The sequence below is a fragment of the Scyliorhinus torazame genome, chromosome 17 (assembly GCF_047496885.1).
Source record: "Scyliorhinus torazame isolate Kashiwa2021f chromosome 17, sScyTor2.1, whole genome shotgun sequence".
NCBI lineage: Eukaryota > Metazoa > Chordata > Chondrichthyes > Carcharhiniformes > Scyliorhinidae > Scyliorhinus > Scyliorhinus torazame.
In genome coordinates this window covers 108,466,416-108,484,172 of record NC_092723.1, presented here as the reverse complement: position 1 = coordinate 108,484,172, position 17,757 = coordinate 108,466,416, and the positions used below count along the sequence as shown (strand labels likewise).

The following is a 17,757-nucleotide window of genomic DNA, read 5'->3' as shown; positions in this document are numbered from 1 at the left end:
CACCAGTCCCTCTTCCACCTTTGGAAACCTCAATTGGTCCAGGAAATGGCCCATCCCTCCCTCCTCCCGTGGGGGCTCTGTGCCATCGGTACAATTCCTCATAGAAGTCCCTGAAGACCCCATTGATGCCAACCCCACTCCGCACCACAATCCCTCCACTGTCCTTAACTCCCCAGATCTCCCTAGCTGTGTCCCGCTTCCGAAGTTGATGCGCCAGCATCCGGCTTGCCTTTTCCCCATACTCGGAGACCGCCCCCTGGGCCTTCCTCCACTGCACCTCCGCCTTCCTGGTGGTCACCAGGTCGAATTCGGCCTGGAGGCTGCGCCTCTTCCTCAACAATCCTTCCTCAGGCTCTTCCGCATACCTCCTGTCTACCCTCACCATCTCCCCCACCAGCCTCTCCCTCTCCCCCCGCTCCCTGTGGGCCCTAATGGGGATCAGCTCTCCCCTCACCACCGCCTTCAGTGCCTCCTATACCATCCCCACTCGGACCTCCCCGTTGTCGTTGGTCTCCAAGTACCTCTCTATACTTCCTTGGACCCGCTCGCTCACCTCCTCGTCCGCCAACAGCCCCGCCTCCAAGCGCCACAGCGGGTGCTGGTCCCTCTCCTCCCCCATCTCCAAGTCCACCCAATGCGGGGCGTGGTCCGAAATGGCTATTGCCGAATACTCGGTATCCTCTACTCTCGCTATCAGCGCCCTACTCAAAATGAAAAAGTCGATTCGAGAATAAACCTTATGGACATGTGAGAAGAATGAAAATTCCCTAGCCCCCGGCCTTGCAAATCTCCAAGGGTCCACCCCTCCCATTTGGTCCATAAATCCCCTCAACACTCTAGCCGCCGCCGGCTTCCTACCCGTCCTAGACCTGGAGCGATCCAGTGCCCAGATTTCCTTCCCTAAAGGACATTAGTGAAACAGATGTGACTTTACAACAATTGACAATGGTTTCATGGTCATCATTAGACTTTTAATTCCAGATTTTTATTGAGTTCCAATTTCACCATCTGCTGTGATGGGATTTGAACCCGAGTCCCCAGATCCAAAGGCTAGGTTTACGGAGGGGAGATTTAATGGCAGTGTACAAAATTATGAGGAGCCTGGATCGAGTGGATTGGAATGATCAATTTTCCTTAGCAGAGGGGTCAATAAATTAAAGGTGGAATGTTTGGAGGGGAGCTGAGGAGAATTATTTTATAACAGAGGCCGGCGGGGATCTGGAACTCGCTGCCTGGTCGGGAGGTAGTGGAAGTAACTCTCACCAATGTCAGAAAGCACTTGGAAGTGTACTTGAGGTGCCATAATGAGGTCACCGAACAAGACCTGGAAAATGAGATTGGATTGCATCACTCCTTTCTGTCTGGCACACACATAATGGCCAAATGGCCTCCTTGTGTGTTTCTTTTTTTGATAAATAAAATGGGTAAGAAATCTTTAACCTGAAGCCTACTCACTTTCCTCCCATTATTGGCCTCTGGAGGGTGGGGGGAAGGGGGGGTTGTACGTAATTATAACTACATGGATTTGCCTATGTAGAACATTGCTGTCAAATGGAAGGGCTAGGTTACCAACTAATTTTAACTATGCTCCAAACCAGAGACTACACATGAGAAATATCACAAGAGATGTACAATAAATTGAAGCCAACATCCATCATTCATGTGCACGGACACATCATTATTGAGAATTTATTGCACACTGGCACAAGGTTACTGATGATAATCACAATAACAGAACATTGTTCTTTAAGAACAAATAAACAAAGATGTAAATGCAGTAGATTCACTTTGAATTTTTTATACTTTTTCCATACATCACTCATTTTGTACATTATTTTAAAACACAGTATAAACATCACTGTTACTGTACTATACTTTATGACTGCAAACTTCTGTGAAGAGAGCTTTACTACAAAATGCACCATTTTGCTTCATTGGAATCTCCCTTTGGGGTTTAATTATATCACCCGGGTGGGATTCACGGATCTGCTAGCCACGTGTTTCTCGGCTCGTGCCGTTCGCTGGCGGCGGGATTCTATCTTCCCACCGCTTGTGAATGAGATTTCCCATTGAAACTACCCGACTGCCAGCAGGAAAAGTGAATCTTAACGGCCGGGGAATTCCGGCCATATTTTTCGACTCATGAAATGATCATTTGGTTGTGTTTTCTTGTGAACAAAAAGACCTAAATTAAATGTTCTTTTTATATACCAAATTCTCCGGTGGGAATATTCAACAGACTTTTAGTTAGATCGGTGGTACTTCGCAAAATTGTAACTTCAGTTTAATCATTTGAAAATAGAAACCCTGGGGGCGATTCTCCGAGCCCAGCGCCGGGCTGGAGAATCGCCGCAACTGCGCCACAGCGCCCCGACGCCAGCGCGTGATTCTCCGAGGTGCGGAGAATTGGCACCATTTGCGCTGGCGCGTTTGGTGCTTCGCGGCCGCGAGCCGCTGGAATCGGCGGGGCCGATTCTCCAGTCCGGATGGGCCGAGCGGCCATGCCGATACGACAGAGTCCCGCCGGCGTCGTTCACCCCTGGTCGCTGCCGGCGGGAACGGTGCGGGAACGCTCGGAGGGCAGCCTGTGGGGGCCAGAATAGGTCGTGCTGGGGCCCTGTTCGCGCCATCGTGAAACGCGACGGCGTTCACGACGGCGCGAACATTTGGCCTCCATAACGGAGTATCGTCCCCCCTACTCAAAAACAATTAAAATGTTAAAAAAAATGTTCCAAGTTTAAAAAAGTGAAGCTACAAAGTTGTTCATGGTATTAGGACCATTTTGTACATCATCGCTATTTGAAAGGAAATTGTGCAGGGGCATTAAAAAAAAAACCTGACGCAGTTCGCACTCATCCACAGGTGGACTCTAATGTAAAATATCAACAAGTATACAAGTTTGGCAACAACATTTGGATAATGGCCCGTGTCAGCCATATACACAAGAAACAAATCAAAAAAAGTTCAGAGGATTTTGTACAAAAACACACTGTATCTAAAAAAAAGCACAACTGTACAAATGAGAGGTCAAGGGAAAAGAAAACCCTCCGTATTGTTACAATTATCCAGTGGGTAGTTAGGCACCCACAATGACTGTCCATGGGGGATGTGTAACACACAGCAGAATTTTTACCCACAAGAATTTGTTCACTATAACAAATGTTTATATGTTGATTTTCACTCAAAGACGTCTCTTGGTGCATTGATTCTTTTTGGCACTGCGGTAAACCACTCCATAAAATTTAACGACAAGCAAAAGAAACGTCAAGTAGCCATCAACAACGAGCACTCCTATAGCACTTATAGTAAATGTTCAAAGGCGCTTCACAGAACAGAAGGTGGGGGGGGGGGGGGGGTGTCAAAATAGGACACTTATTTGAAGGCATGAAGATGTTTGTTTTGAGAAAAGTTTTCTGAAAGTGGCAAACTGGAGGAACTTAGGGAGCATTTCAGACTTTTGCAATCCATCACCGTTGCTGCAGTCGAGGAAAGGTGCCGGGTACAGAATATTTGAATTGAAAAAAAGGAAATTGCGGATACTGCAGAGATGGAGTGGAGTGCAATTCATTGGGGGGGGGGGTTTGTAAACAAGGATAAGGATTTTGAAATTCAATGTGCCTGTGACATGGAGTCAAATGTAGGAGAGCAGAATTAATCTTCACCAGTGCCTCAATTCAAATGTGACTCACTAAATTTCACCTGATGTGATCCAATTGTGAGGATACGGCTTATGTTCTGGAGCAAATTGACATTTGCCATGCCAAATGGCCCAGGATTTCTTGGCATTGGGTTTGTTTCACATTGTAAAGGCTCTGGGAAATTATGCTGTAAGTGAACTACGCAATTGTTTACGCTGCATTTTTTTTTCCTCGGGACTTTTGCACCAATCCACTAATGCCCTCGCCAAAATGAGGCAGAAGTGATTATTGTAACTCCAGTCCCAGTTAAATCGGTAGGGATTGCCTATTTCCTGGCATCATAACCACAGAACAATTATGCTACAGTGAGTGTATTTAAAAACATCAGTTCAAAGTGATTGATTAAAGTGAAATAAGATCTCTGCTCTTTTTGTTGTATTTTTAACTCTTAGCTAAAACCCAGCAAAACACATCACCACATTGATTTTGCCATCGGTGTCACCAGTGTAGTCCTCAGGTAGGTCCTGGGTAGCAGCGGTGGTGGGGCACGTGGGCATCAAGAAGATAGCAGTGCCCACAATTATGGTGTGGAGCCAGCAGGAGGAGCACTGCTGCTGATCCTGGTTCCACATGAAAGTAACTTAAAAATAATAAATCTTGCCCTAATATTTTTAAAAAAAATATATTTATTGTCATTTTTCACATTTTTTTCAAATATACACCCAACAACAACCCCTGAGCAACAACCCCTTTATCCTACAAAACCCAAACCTCCCCCTACATCCCAAATACAAAAGAAAGAAAAAGAGAATCTCCACGGTCATCCTATACATAATCACCAATAATCCATTCACTCAAACTCCCCCTCCAAACAATGTTCAATGTCATCCAATTCTTAAAAGTGTATGATAAACAATGCCCATAAATTGTAGAACCCTTTCATCCTTCCCACCAGCTCGAACATCATCTTCTTGAGCGTTAAAAATTCCAGCAGGTCCCCCGCCACACCAGGGTACAGGGCAGAGAAGCTGACCTCCACCCCAACAGGACCCGCCTTCGGGCAATCAGCGAGGCGAAGGCTAAGACATCTGCCTCCGCAGCTGCCTCCAGCCCCGGCTGGTCCGACACCCCAAATATGGCTTCTAGGGCCCTGGTTCTAACCTCACGTGCACCACTCCCAGGATAACCTCGAAGACCTCCCTCCTGTTTTGGACAGGACTAAAATATGTGAACATGGTTTGCGGGGTTCCTTCCACACCCGCTCAAAGAGTCGACTCATCCTCGTCCTCGTGAGGTGCACCCTATACACCACCTTCAACTGTATCAGCCCCAACCTCGCGCACGAGATTGAGGCATTCGCACTCCGGAGCACCTCACACCACAATGCCTCCTCCATGCCCTCCCCCAACTCTTCCTCTCACTTTGCTTTAATCCCCTCCAATGACACCTTGTCCTCCCCCAGAATCACCCCATAGATCACTGACACCACTCCCTCTCCATTCCCCCTGCCGTCAATACCTCCTCCAGCAATGTGGGGGCCGGCACCATTGGGAAGCTCTGAACCTCCTTCCTGGCGAAATCTTGGACCTGCAGATATCTAAACATCTCCCCCTGCCCCAACCCATATTTCTCCCCCAACTCCTCCAGCTTTGCAAAACGGCCTCCCAAAAACAAATCCTTTAATATCCTAACTCCTCTCTCCTCCCATCTCCAAAAACCCCCATCCCACCTTCCTGGCTCAAAACTATGGTTTCCCGCTAATCGGCACCTCCCTTGACCCGGTCCACAACTTAAAGTACTGCCTCAGCTGCCTCCAGATCTTCAACATCGCCACCACCACCGGACTCCCTGAATATTTATCCGGGGCCATCGGGAGCGGTGCTGTTACCAATGCTCTCAGCCCCAACCCCCTGCACAGACATTCCTCCATTCTAACCCACTGGGAGTCCCCCTCTGACCCAGCTCCTCACCTTTTCAGCATTCGCCGCCCAGTAGTAATACAGTAAGTTCAGGAGACCCAACCCCCTGCCTGCCATCTTCTCTGCAGAAGCACCTTCCTAATCCTAGCCACCCCCCTTGGCCCCAGATAAACGAGGTAATCATTTTTTCCACCTCCTTAAAAAACGCCTTTGGCGAAATGATCGGCAGGAACTGAAAGATAAACAAAAGCCGCGGCACCACATTCACACAAATTGCTTGCACCTGACCCACCAGCGACAGAGGAAGACCATCCCAGCTTGCCAAGTGCGCCTTCACCTTCCCCACCAAACTAGTAAGATTGTACCTACAGTGCCCCCTATCCCCAATTCCATGCCACCTGCACCCCCAGGTATCGTAAGTGGGTCGCCGTCCTACGGAATGACAGCCTCCCCACCCCAGCACCACTCCCGGTCAGGACACCATAAAATATTCTCTTTTGTCCACATTTAGCTTATGCGCCGAAAAGGACCCAAACTCTCGGAGCAGCTCCAGTAAACCCCCCATCAACGCACTCGGCTCCGGCACGTACAATAACAAATCTTCCGCATATAAGGACACCCTGGGTGGGATTCTCTGACCCCGGGGAATCGCTGGGCCGGGCACGATTCACATGACGACGCCCCAACGCCGATTCTCCGGTGACCGGGGAATCGCCGCCATTGGCACCAGCGCAGTCGGCACGGCGCTGGTCGGGGGCCGCTCTACGTGCCCCCCCCCCCCAGCGATTCTCCGCTGGGATGGGCGGAGTGGCCGCCAAGATAGCCCGAATCCCGCCGGCGCCGTTCACATGTGGTCTTAACCGGCGGGACCTCGGCGTCCATTCTGCGGGGGGCAGCCTGGTGCGGGAGAGGGGGGATCCCACCCTGGGGGGCCTCCACCATGGCCTGGCCTGCGATCGGGGCCTACCGATCAGCGGGCCCGCCTCTCCTGGTGGGGGCCTCTTTAACTCCGCACCAGCCCCCGTAGCTCTCCGCCATGTTGCGTGGGGGCCGGCGCGGAGAAGGAAGCTACTGCGCATGTGCGAGTTTGCGCCGGCCGCAGCGCGCATGCGCAGACCCGCGACGCCCGTTTGACGCTGGTATCGGCAGCTGGAGCTGCATGAGTCGCTCCAGTGCCGTGCTGGCCCCCTGTAGGGCTCAGGATCCCTGCTCCTGGGGGTCTGTTGACGCCGTCGTAAAACGCAATGGCATTTACGACGGCATGAACACTTAGCCTCAGGATCGGAGAATCCCGCTCCCTATGTTCCACCGCCGCCACCCCCCCCCACCACCCCCACACACACTATTCCGTTCCACGCCCCCAAACTCCTCAATACCATGGCCAGGGCAAGGGCAAATAACAGGGGGACACAGGACACCACTGCCTGATCGGTGGTGCAGAGCAAAATACCCCAAACTCATACTATTTGTGCGGACACTCACCCTCGGCTTCCTATATAACTCTACCCACTCCACAAATCATGGCCGAATCCCAAACTGCTCTAACACTGCCATTAAATACCTCAACTCTACCCAATCAAATGCCTTTTCGGCGTTCAGCTCAACCACCACCTCTATCTCCCTCCCCTCTGCCATAACTACATTCAATACCCTCCTAATATTAGAAAGAGCTGCTTTCCTTTCACAAACCCCGTCTTATCTGCCCCTATCGCCTTCGGGAGGCACTCCTCCAACCTAACCACCAACACCTTCGCCAATATCTTTGCATCCACATTCTAGAGTCATATAGGCCTTCTACGACCCACACTCTGGATCCTTATTCTTCTTTAGCAACAAGAAGATCGAGGCCTGCCCCAAAGTATGTGGCAGAGCCCCATTGCCTATCGCCTCCTCAAACATCCCCACCAACAATGGCACTAACTTATCCCTAAATTTCTTATAGTAATCCACCGGAAACCCATCTGACCCCAACAACATTCTCCCAATTGCTTCTTTTGCCCTGTTGCCCATCCAATGTGGCCCTATCCTCCTCCCCAACCTTGGGTATTCCAAACCATCAGGAATTCCTGCATCTCCCACGGTGGCTCCGACCTATACAACTCCTCAAATACCCTGTTAATCTGGTGTGGGGACACCATCAATTTCCTCGTCCTATCGAGAAACTGAACAATTTCCCTCGCCGCCGCCTCCCTCCGAAGTTGGCCTGCCAACATACGTCCGGCCTTCTCCCCATACTCACAGACTGCTCCCCTCGCCCAACTCAATTGGCGCACCGCCTTCCTTGTGGACAACCGATCAAAGCTCACCTGAAACTCCTTCCTCTTCTCCAAAAGTGCTGGATCCACATCCTCTGCATACCTCCAACATATTGTCTATCAAACTTTGCCCCTCCACCCTCTCCTCGTCCACCTTCGCCTCAAACGATATCACTTCCCCCCCTCACCACTGCCTTCAGAACTTTCCAGACCACCGCCTACGAAACCTCCCCCGTACAATTAAACCCCACATCTCCCTCAATTATCTTCCCAAACTTATCACAAAACCCTCAGTCACCCAACAACCCCACATCCAATCTCCACCTCGCGTCTGCACTGCCCCCTTCTCCAACACCATGTCTATCCAACGCGACGCATAGTCCGATATCGCAATTGCCGAATACTCCGATCCCTTAACCCCAGCCAACAGTGCCTTCCATATTACAATAAAATCTATCCTCGAATAGACCTTAAGGACTGCAGAGAAAAACAAATACTTCCGCTCACCTGGGTGCAGAAACCTCCAAGGGTCCTCTCCTCCCATTTCCTCCATAGGTCCAGTCAATGCCTTCGCACCCCCAACTGGGCAAGCGAGCGCAGCCGCGACCTGTCCAAACCTTGGCTCCTGCACCAAGTTCCAGTCCCCATCCACTAGCAGCTCATGTGAATCCAAGTCGGGGATGGCCCCACATACCTTCCTCACGAACCCCACATTGTCCCAGTTAGGGCCATACGCGCTTGCCAATGCCACCAACCCCCTCTTCAATGCCATTGCCACTATCACATACCGACCTCTCTGGTCCACCACCACTTTCTCCATTTGGAACCTCACTCTCTTACTAACCAAAACTGCTACCCCCTGCACCCTGCCATCAAACCTTGAGCGAAACACCTGGCTAACCCAGCCTTTCCTAAGCCTCACCTGATCCTTCACCCTCAAATGAGTCTCCTGCAGCATTGCAGTGTCAGCCTTCAAACTCTTCAGGTGCACAAGCACCCTTGATCTCTTCACTGGCCCGTCCAACCCCCTCACGTTCCACGTAACTAGCCTAACAGGGGGTCTCCCGTGCCTCCCTTCCTATCCACCATCACCATAACTCCAGGCTCCAATGTCCCCAGCCACTCCCCCCACCACACCTCCGTTCACTAGTTGACTAAAGCTTGCTAGTGCGGGGGGCCCTGCCCAGCAACCCCCCTCCCCTCCCCCACCTAGTCCCAGGAAAACATCCAGAAAAAACATACACCCCTCAGCCCAACATATCCCATGCACTACCAGGTTAAATTCCAACAGATTTGTTTGGAATCACTAGCTTTCGGAGCAGAGCTCCTTCATCAGGTGAGCTATGCTCCAAAAGCTAATGATTCCAAACAAACCTGTTGGACTTTAACCTGGTGTTGTAAGACTTCTTACTGTGCCCACCCCTGTCCAACGCCGGCATCTCCACATCATATCCCATGCAAACATACAAATCTCAGAAAAACCGTTGCTACAAAAAACAACAAAACCTAACCTCTATAACAGCGTGAAGTAAAAATATAAACCAGAACTGAGTGTACATGCACTCTTCCAGCTCCCCTCCCCACAGTCCATGACCAATCTTCAGTCTCATTTCACTCCGCTGCCTCCACTTTCTCAAAATAAAAGTCTCTGGAGTTATAGGTCACCGTCAACTTCGCTGGATACACCACGCCAAAATGCATCCCACTGTTATACAGTGCCGTCTTTACTCAGCCAAAGCCACTCGCCTCCTTGCCATTTCCACCGTTAAGTCCCGATAGATGCATACATCAGCACCAGTCAACTGCACCTCCCGCTTCTGTTTCACCCAATTCAGGACCTTCTCCTTAATATGGTACCTATGAAAATAAATAATATCTGTTCTAGGTGGCTCCTTCGGCTTCGGTTTAGACCTCAACGACCGATGAGCCCGTTCAAGTTCATACCAAGAGGAATCATCTCCCTCCCCCCTCAACTCCGCCAACATCTTGGCAAAGTCCTCCGTCGGCCTCAGACCCTCCACCCCCTCGGGCAGGCCCACAATCCTCACATTTTGCCACCTTGAATGGTTTTGCAAGTCCTCCAACATTGCTCGCAGCCCCTTGTTGGCCTCGGCCACCCTCCGCAGCTCATCCCCCATCGAGGTGAGCTGATCACTGTGCTGCGACATGGCCTGCTCCCGCATCTCAGCCGATGTCTTTGACACAACCATCTTCATCGGGGCAATTGCCTCCTCCACCAGCACCTTCAACGCCACCGTCATCTCCTTCCTCAGCACCTCCATATGCTTCACAAACTGCTTCTCCAACTCCATCGCCTTGGTCATCTTTTCTGCCGTAAGCAGTGCTGCCCCACCCAGTGTCCAGCCTCCGCCATCTTGCCAGCTCCCAGCCTGGTCCTTTCGCTCTACAGTGAACCCTCACTCCCTCCCTTCTTCACGGCGGCTTTCTTCTGACCTTTTGACATTATCCGCCTTCCTTATGCCTTCCTACACTCGATCATTAAAAAATTGCCCCTGAGACAAAGCATTAAAACCCTTAAAAATGAGCCTCAAGCAGGAGCCACACAACGTGCAACTCCCCCTCTACATAACGCCACCGGAGGTCCACTTGCCTTAATATTAATGGCTTCCAGCACTCCCTTTAAGGAAGTTGGTTAGGCTGAGAAGGAATTGGAAAACCTGCGCTGCTCAATTTCTAAACATTTTTGGGAGGAGTCAGTAAAAGAGCCCCTCATTAGCATGCAGGGGGCCTAAAGCTGTTTATGGCAGTCTGCATAGTTGCCTGATCAAGATCCAAACCATTATGAGACTGGGTGCATGAATGTATTTCAAACCATAGTGCCCGAAATTGAACCATTTTTCCCTCCATTTCACATCCAAGAAATGGACAACAAGGTCCAATTGTTCCCCGCTTGCTTAACTGGAGACTGTTTTGACAGTTACTAGCCTCCTCTTCAAGATTAAAAAAATCTATAAATAAGAATTTGCCTGAAAACGGAGTACAGCGCTCTGTAAATAATCACGTTCAATTCAGTGAAAGAATTCAAGACTCTATGACTCAGGCCATGCCAATATCAATCTGCTTAATTAGTGCAGATGAGGTAAGCCCATTGATTGGGTTGCTTCTGAGGTTCCCGAATTGCCATTACAATCACTGCGGCATCATCAAATTATTTTCCAGGGAATTTTGCAGTAAGAATTATCAGGACAACAAATAGCATAATATATGGCATGAAGTCATAGGTCACGTTGCTCCAGGTACATGTTCGACCGACAGAGGTATCTACTCAATCTGCTAACCCTGCATATGGTGGAAAAAACAGTCTTAAAAAAAACCTCAGATTTACGTGAGGTAATAAGATTAAGGAATAAGTGCTGTGGCATGATAATAACCACTACTCATTTCAAATCTCGCTGTGATTTTAATTTGCTGCTTTGTTTAAAACAAAACCTTGCAAATTGTTACTGGCACTTTCCAGCTGCAGTCTAAATGTGGTCTTGTATAGAAGCAGGGGCGTCATTCTCCGACCCCCCGCCGGGTCGGAGAATGCCCGTTGGCCGCCGTGAATCCCGCCCCCGCCCCCGCCGAAGTCTCCGCTCCCGGAGATTGGGCGGGGGCGGGAATCCGGCCGCGCCGGTTGGCGGGACCCCCCGCTGGATTCTCCGGCCCGGATGGGCCGAAGTCCCGCCCAGGAATTGCCTGTCCCGCCGACGTAAATCAAACCTGGTATTTACCGGCGGGACCAGGCGGCGTGGGCGGGCTCCGGGGTCCTGGGGGGGGCGCGGGGCGATCTGACCCCGGGGGGTGCCCCCACGGTGGCCTGGCCCGCGATCGGGGCCCACCGATCCGCGGGCGGGCCTGTGCCGTGGGGGCACTCTTTCCCTTCCGCCTCCGCTACGGCCTCCACCATGGCGGAGGCGGAAGAGACTCTCCCCACTGCGCATGTGCGGGAAACTGACAGCGGCCGCTGACGCTCCCGCGCATGCGCTGGGAAACTGACAGCGGCCGCTGACGCTCCCGCGCATGCGCCGCATTTCCGCGCCAGCTGGCGGGGCAACAAACGCCATTTCCGCCAGCTGGCGGGGCAGAAATCCCTCCGGCGTCGGCCTAGCCCCTCAATGTTGGGGCTAGGCCGCCAAAGATGCGGAGACTTCCGCACCTTTTTGCCGGCGCGATGCCCGTCTGATTGGCGCCGGCTTTGGCGCCAGTCAGCGGGCATCCCGCCGTTGGGGGAGAATTTCGCCCCAGGTTCCTATATTAGTTTCTCAGCAAATGCTCCCCTTACCTCACACCCGCTAACATTCTGCTCGAGTAATCTTATCCACTACTATTTCTGGAATCTGGTTCTCCCCCCCGTTTCTGAAACTTCAAAAATGAGATGTAATTACAGGGAAACAAACAGCTCATTTCCTGTCAAGCAGAACCAATTAGTTCATGCTCACTGTTTATCAGTAATTGGTATGACTGCATTTTCTACAGTTGGACAGCATTAATATGGAAGAATATTAACAGACAGAAGATTTAGCAAATTTAGAAGTGGTAGCAGCTACCATAAAACTAGAATTAATTGATGCTAATTACAGATTTAACCCTCAACACCAAGTGCAGATTTCTTATTCCCTCAGCCGTGTGTTTCTCAGTGGAGCACCATTCACTGGTGGCGAGGGTCTTTAATCCCACCACTTGTCAATGGGATTTCGCATTGAAGCCACCCCACACCACCGGGAAACCCGCAGGCGGGGGGTGCACTGCCGATGGAAATAAGAATCCCAATGGCCAAAGAATTCCGGCCCAACACTTCCAAAGGTTTTTCCTCCCTTCAGAGAAACATTTTGCCCAGGATTCTCCCCCAACCGGCGCCAAAGAGTGACGTGAAACACTCCGGCATCGGGTCGCCCGGAAGTTGCGGAATCCTCTGCACTTCCGAGGGCTAGGCCGCGCTGGAGTGGTTGGCACCAAAGGGCCGGCGCAAGTTGGCGCATGCACGGGAGATCCAGCGTGTTCTGGCGCATGCGCATTCTTCTCCACGCCGGTCATGGCGGAGCTTTACAGAGGCCGGCGCGGAGGGAAAGAGTGCCCCCAGGGCACAGGCCCGCCCACAGATCGGTGGGCCCCGATCGCGGGCCTGGCCACCGTGGGGGCTATTCCCGAGGCCGGATCCCCCCCAAGGACTCCTCAGAGCCAGGTCCCGCCGGTATGGACCTTGTGTATTTTACGCTGGCGGGACCGGCCGAATACGGGCGGCTGCTCGGCCCATCGGGGGCCGGAGAATTGCCAGGGGGGCCACTGCTAATGGCCCCCGACCAGCGCGACGTGATCCCCGCCAAAAAAACGGTGCCAGAGAATTTGGCAGCCGGCATCGGAATTCACCCCCCCCCCCCCCCCCCCCACCCCCCGGGCGATTCTCCGAACCGGCGTGGGGTCGGAGAATCCCGCCCCTAGTCTCTCGAACTTGCCATGCGGGGGCTTGGATTCAGCTGAGATTAGAAAACGTGAACGCACAATTATGATAGGGTATAAACACAGTTAAATATAATTTACCTTGTGCACAAAGATCTGGAATAGCTTATCCAGGAATTCAATGGTAGCAAAGGGTGTTATCAATTTTAAGAGAGTGAACAACAAATGTTTGGCATAAATAGTCATGAAGGTTATTCCAGGTGACATAGGTGTAAGAAGTCTGTGATCTTTCACAAGGATAGAAAAGGGCTTTCAAGCTCTTCTACAACTCCGTTGCAAAATAAGGTGCTTCATGGGAAAGGATATGTCTTAAATAATTTAAATATATTTTGTTACCTGTAACCAATGGTTCTTCAAGTTCACGTGAACGCTTTATGGAGTGAAGGCGAAATCTCCTAGAATGTTTACTGAGATTGATGCACATATTTTCCTGTGTTTTATTCCCCACCAGGATTTGTATTACATGCATTGGAGATGGTGGTGCATAGGTTTGTACCTTCCAACGGATAGGAGTGCATTAGGGCTAATGCGCTAACAGCGACAGCTACTACGTTCTTAATAATATTTCTGTAAAAACAATCAAGCTTTATCCACCAGTTGCATGGTACTTTTCTTTATAAAACATTAATGTAGTCAAAGGATGTTTACTAAGTTTGGCTTTGTAAAGTAAAAAAAAAAGAACTATTCATTAACAAAATAAAACCTTTGTTTTTGTTTCGTAAAAAAGGAGACAAGAGCTCTTGGACACACTGTGCGAGCTGACTTAAAAGGTCTAAAACCGGGAAAGTTGTATATGAGTACCGGGAGACACTAACGAGCTAGGTGCTATTCCAGAAGTGACCAAACTATGACTGTGATGTTATTGATTGGCAAAGGAACTCTGGAAAGCTACATCATCAAGACTGTCATAACTTGAGGGAGAGAGGTTCATAGAAACGTGCCTTGCTGATAACAATCATACCCTTGAAACTCAAAGATGAGGGGCGCTATTTAACAGGACGCATTTAGCAGGTGTTTCTTGGCGCCTGCAGCATAGAGAACGACATCGCTATTTAATAGGACTTTGCTGTTTTTTTGGGTCTCTGTGAGGAACATTCCGCTGATGCCACACTTACCTCATTTCCTGCACTGACAAGCTCAGCTCGTCAGTACAAGAAGAGTTTTCGCGATCGGAGCACCATTTTTAAATGTCGACCCCCCCCCCCCCCACACACACTCAACCACCCCACCGTGGACTCCAGATGCCGTGAGAATCCAGCTTAAACAAATGCCTCACTTAAATATGTTAATCTGGATCTCACCCAGTGAGGGCGAGATCCAGATCATGATGTCTCACGAGATCTCGTTAAATCCCACGAGGCGTTCCGAGCGTAGCAAATCTCACGAGAGGCGTCTCGCGAGATTCAACGATCTCGTCGCATCACCAAGTCGGAAACGACGAGGCCATTAAATCGTGCCCCAAATCTGTTACCGGATGGGACAGCTGACCTCCCTGCATGATTAAGTAACAGAACTGTGTGAAACTGTGTAGCTACATTGTGTCACATTTGTGCAGGTTGAGGTGGAGGTTGTGTGCGCTCATGGTTGCATACATATCTTTGTGGTATCAATTATTTTATTGTTGTATCGACTATTTTAAGTGAAGTTTACTTTTTTATTTGAAGTATCATTTGCCTGTGAATTCTGATGCAATTTGCGTTGGTTCTGATTTATGGTAAAGTAACAGCTACAAAAAATGAAACCTTGTTGCTAATTTCTTCTTCTGGGGATCATTCAGTGAATTTGGATATTTTGGATCATGGTTTCCCCACAGGGATTGTAACAAATACAGAATTGCACTTCCTACTGCCCTGGCACTATTTTGATAAACATACTCAAATGTTTCATGCTGGTGAAGGTTGCAAAGGTTAAGGTTCAATTAGTAAGTCTAGACTTACCTGATGGCAGGACATACATACATCGCAAATGGATGACTTGTACTTAATTACATTCTGATATTCTTAGTCAGAAGAATTCAAGCAGACTTTGATGCATTGGCTCAAAGGACAATTTGGGTGTATCCAGGCTGGAGAGGCTTGAACAACCCTCCTCCTTGTATGCAGTGAGTTTCCACCTTCTGGGTGTCCATTCTAAATTTACTTATGTCCAATTCTGTACGATAAGAATGAGGTTAATATACAAAAGACACACAATAAACCTTGGGTTATATAGAGAGTGTTAGGCAAGCTTTTACTAAGATTATAACCAAATACCACTTTTGAGTAATATCCTACTCATTCATACCATAAGACATCTGCAATCACATGTATAAAACAGGATTTTAAAATATTTTCTTGGTACCAATTCAAAAGTTCAGCTGACTTGTTTCTAAGTTGTTCTATTCATGTTTTGCAATGATGCAATTAAATTGAAGCAGGAATACAGACTAAATTCACATCCCCACTCAGCTCTGAACAGCAACAAGTTAAAGCTTTATGCAGTTACACACAACTAGAAAACTTGGTACATCATGTGGAACAGTTAATTGTGAGCTCACAAGTACGTCAAATAAATCAAAGAGTTCCTAAAACACTAAATGGTTGCTTTGTTGCTGGAAAAGGCTGCCTTTCCAACTCGCACACTACATATTAATACAAGAATGACAATACCACTAATATAGTGAGTAACACTGCACTATCATCAAAATAAAGGGTATCTAACATCAGTTTAGCACATGAAACGCCTAATGATCTTCAACAGCACTTAGCACTCTTGCAGCTAACCAACCAGTGAACAACACTGCACCACAGATAAAATATCTGCATTACAGTATCCCTTTTCCATTGGCCCACATAGGTTTCAGTTTAAATATCAAATCTCCAATGCATCTTTACAAAATCTTGCAGCCATTGAAACGTTGTACTTAATCTCTGAAAATTACTTGCAAGTGCTGAAGAATGTTTGACTTTTTTTGTACGCTCACACAATTGATCTGGATGTAATACTTTTTGACAGACTTCCAATCTAATAGCTTGAGCTAGATAGAGGAGCTGGGAGGATATACGGAGGCAAGGAGCAGATTTGATTCTTGATAGGCTGGATTAGAAAACTATCTAGGCCAACATAAGGAATACTGTATTTCTCTGAACGTCAAGAGGGACCTTCTGCCTTTAATATGGAGGCATTTGATATCCTGTCGAGGCTGTATCCAGGTTTTCAGCAAACGGTGGGCTCTGGAAGGTTTCTGTGTTCTCAATTCCAGTACTGTACGGAGGATGGCCAGTGTCCAAATGATCTTGCGAGAAGAGGGATGAGTCAGCTCCCAAGCGATATCTCTGCCATGCCTTCAGGGTTAATCCAGCCTTTAATAAAATTAATTAAAATAAGGATTAAGTTATGCTTGTTAACTATAACCAGAAATAAACAGGGCATAATATAGCATACATCATAGATTATCATAGAATTTACAGTGCAGAAGGAGGCCATTCAGCCCATTGAATCTGCACCGGCTCTTGGAAAGAGCACCCTACCCAAGGTCAACACCTCCACCCTATCCCCATAGCCCAGTAACCCTACCCAACACTAAGGGCAATTTTGGCCACTGAGGGCAGTTTATCATGGCCAATCCACCTAACCTGCACATCTTTGGACTGTGGGAGAAAACCGGAGCACCCGGAGGAAACCCACGCACACACGGGGAGGATGTGCAGACTCCACACAGACAGTGACCCAAGCCGAAATTGAACCTGGGACCCTGGAGCTGTGAAGCAATTGTGCTATCCACAATGCTATCGTGCAGCCCTTCCACAATACTACCGTGCTGCCCCTCCACAATGCTACCATGCTGCCCTTATACATAGTTAATGTGAAGGAGATTATTCCATTAGTCAAGTCTCATTGCGCATTGCAGTACAGCATTATTCAACAGACACTGATTTTCTTGAGATTATAGTGTTCAGCAATTCCTTCACGGTTTTTGTCTGTTTTAGGTGTTCAACCATGTTTTGCATCCATGTAATAATTGCTCATATGAATTAACCTGTCATCACATGCAATGAGGAATACCTCACACAATATCACTGCGATAATATTATACCTTTCAGCCAACAACCCAGACTCCTCCAGGATCACCCTTGGCTACGCCTTGTCCCAGGGCAGGTATAGCAGAGGTGTTAGCACAGTGGTATATAACATTTAAGTCATGACTTCATGAGGTTTTATTGCAACAGGTCGAAGATGGGTAGAAGGTCAGCCCTGATCTTGTTAAAGGGTGGAGCGTGCTTAAAGGCAAAACGTCTGTTTCTATTTCTTATGTTTGCACCTCTACATGGAACTTAAAGGAGCACAGCAATGGCAAGAGCAGAGAATTTACTCTGGATGGGGGCGGGGGGACTTCAAAGTCCATCACCATCACTGATTAAGATGGCTGAGTCCTGAAGAACATTGCTTGCAGACTGGGTTTGATACAGGTTGTGAGGGAACCAATATGGGGGAAAACTTAATTGC

At 49.0% G+C, this 17,757-nt stretch overlaps 1 protein-coding gene across 1 annotated transcript in view; it reads right to left on the bottom strand.

The window, feature by feature from the left end:
- Positions 1-1,657: 1,657 nt before the first annotated feature.
- syngr3a (synaptogyrin 3a) overlaps positions 1,658-17,757 on the bottom strand; it is a 137,584-nt gene continuing 121,484 nt past the window's right edge. The window contains exon 4 of the mRNA XM_072480851.1: positions 1,658-16,613. Coding sequence (XP_072336952.1) covers positions 16,422-16,613 — 192 coding nt within the window. The 3' untranslated portion in view covers positions 1,658-16,421. The remainder of the gene's footprint in view (positions 16,614-17,757) is intronic.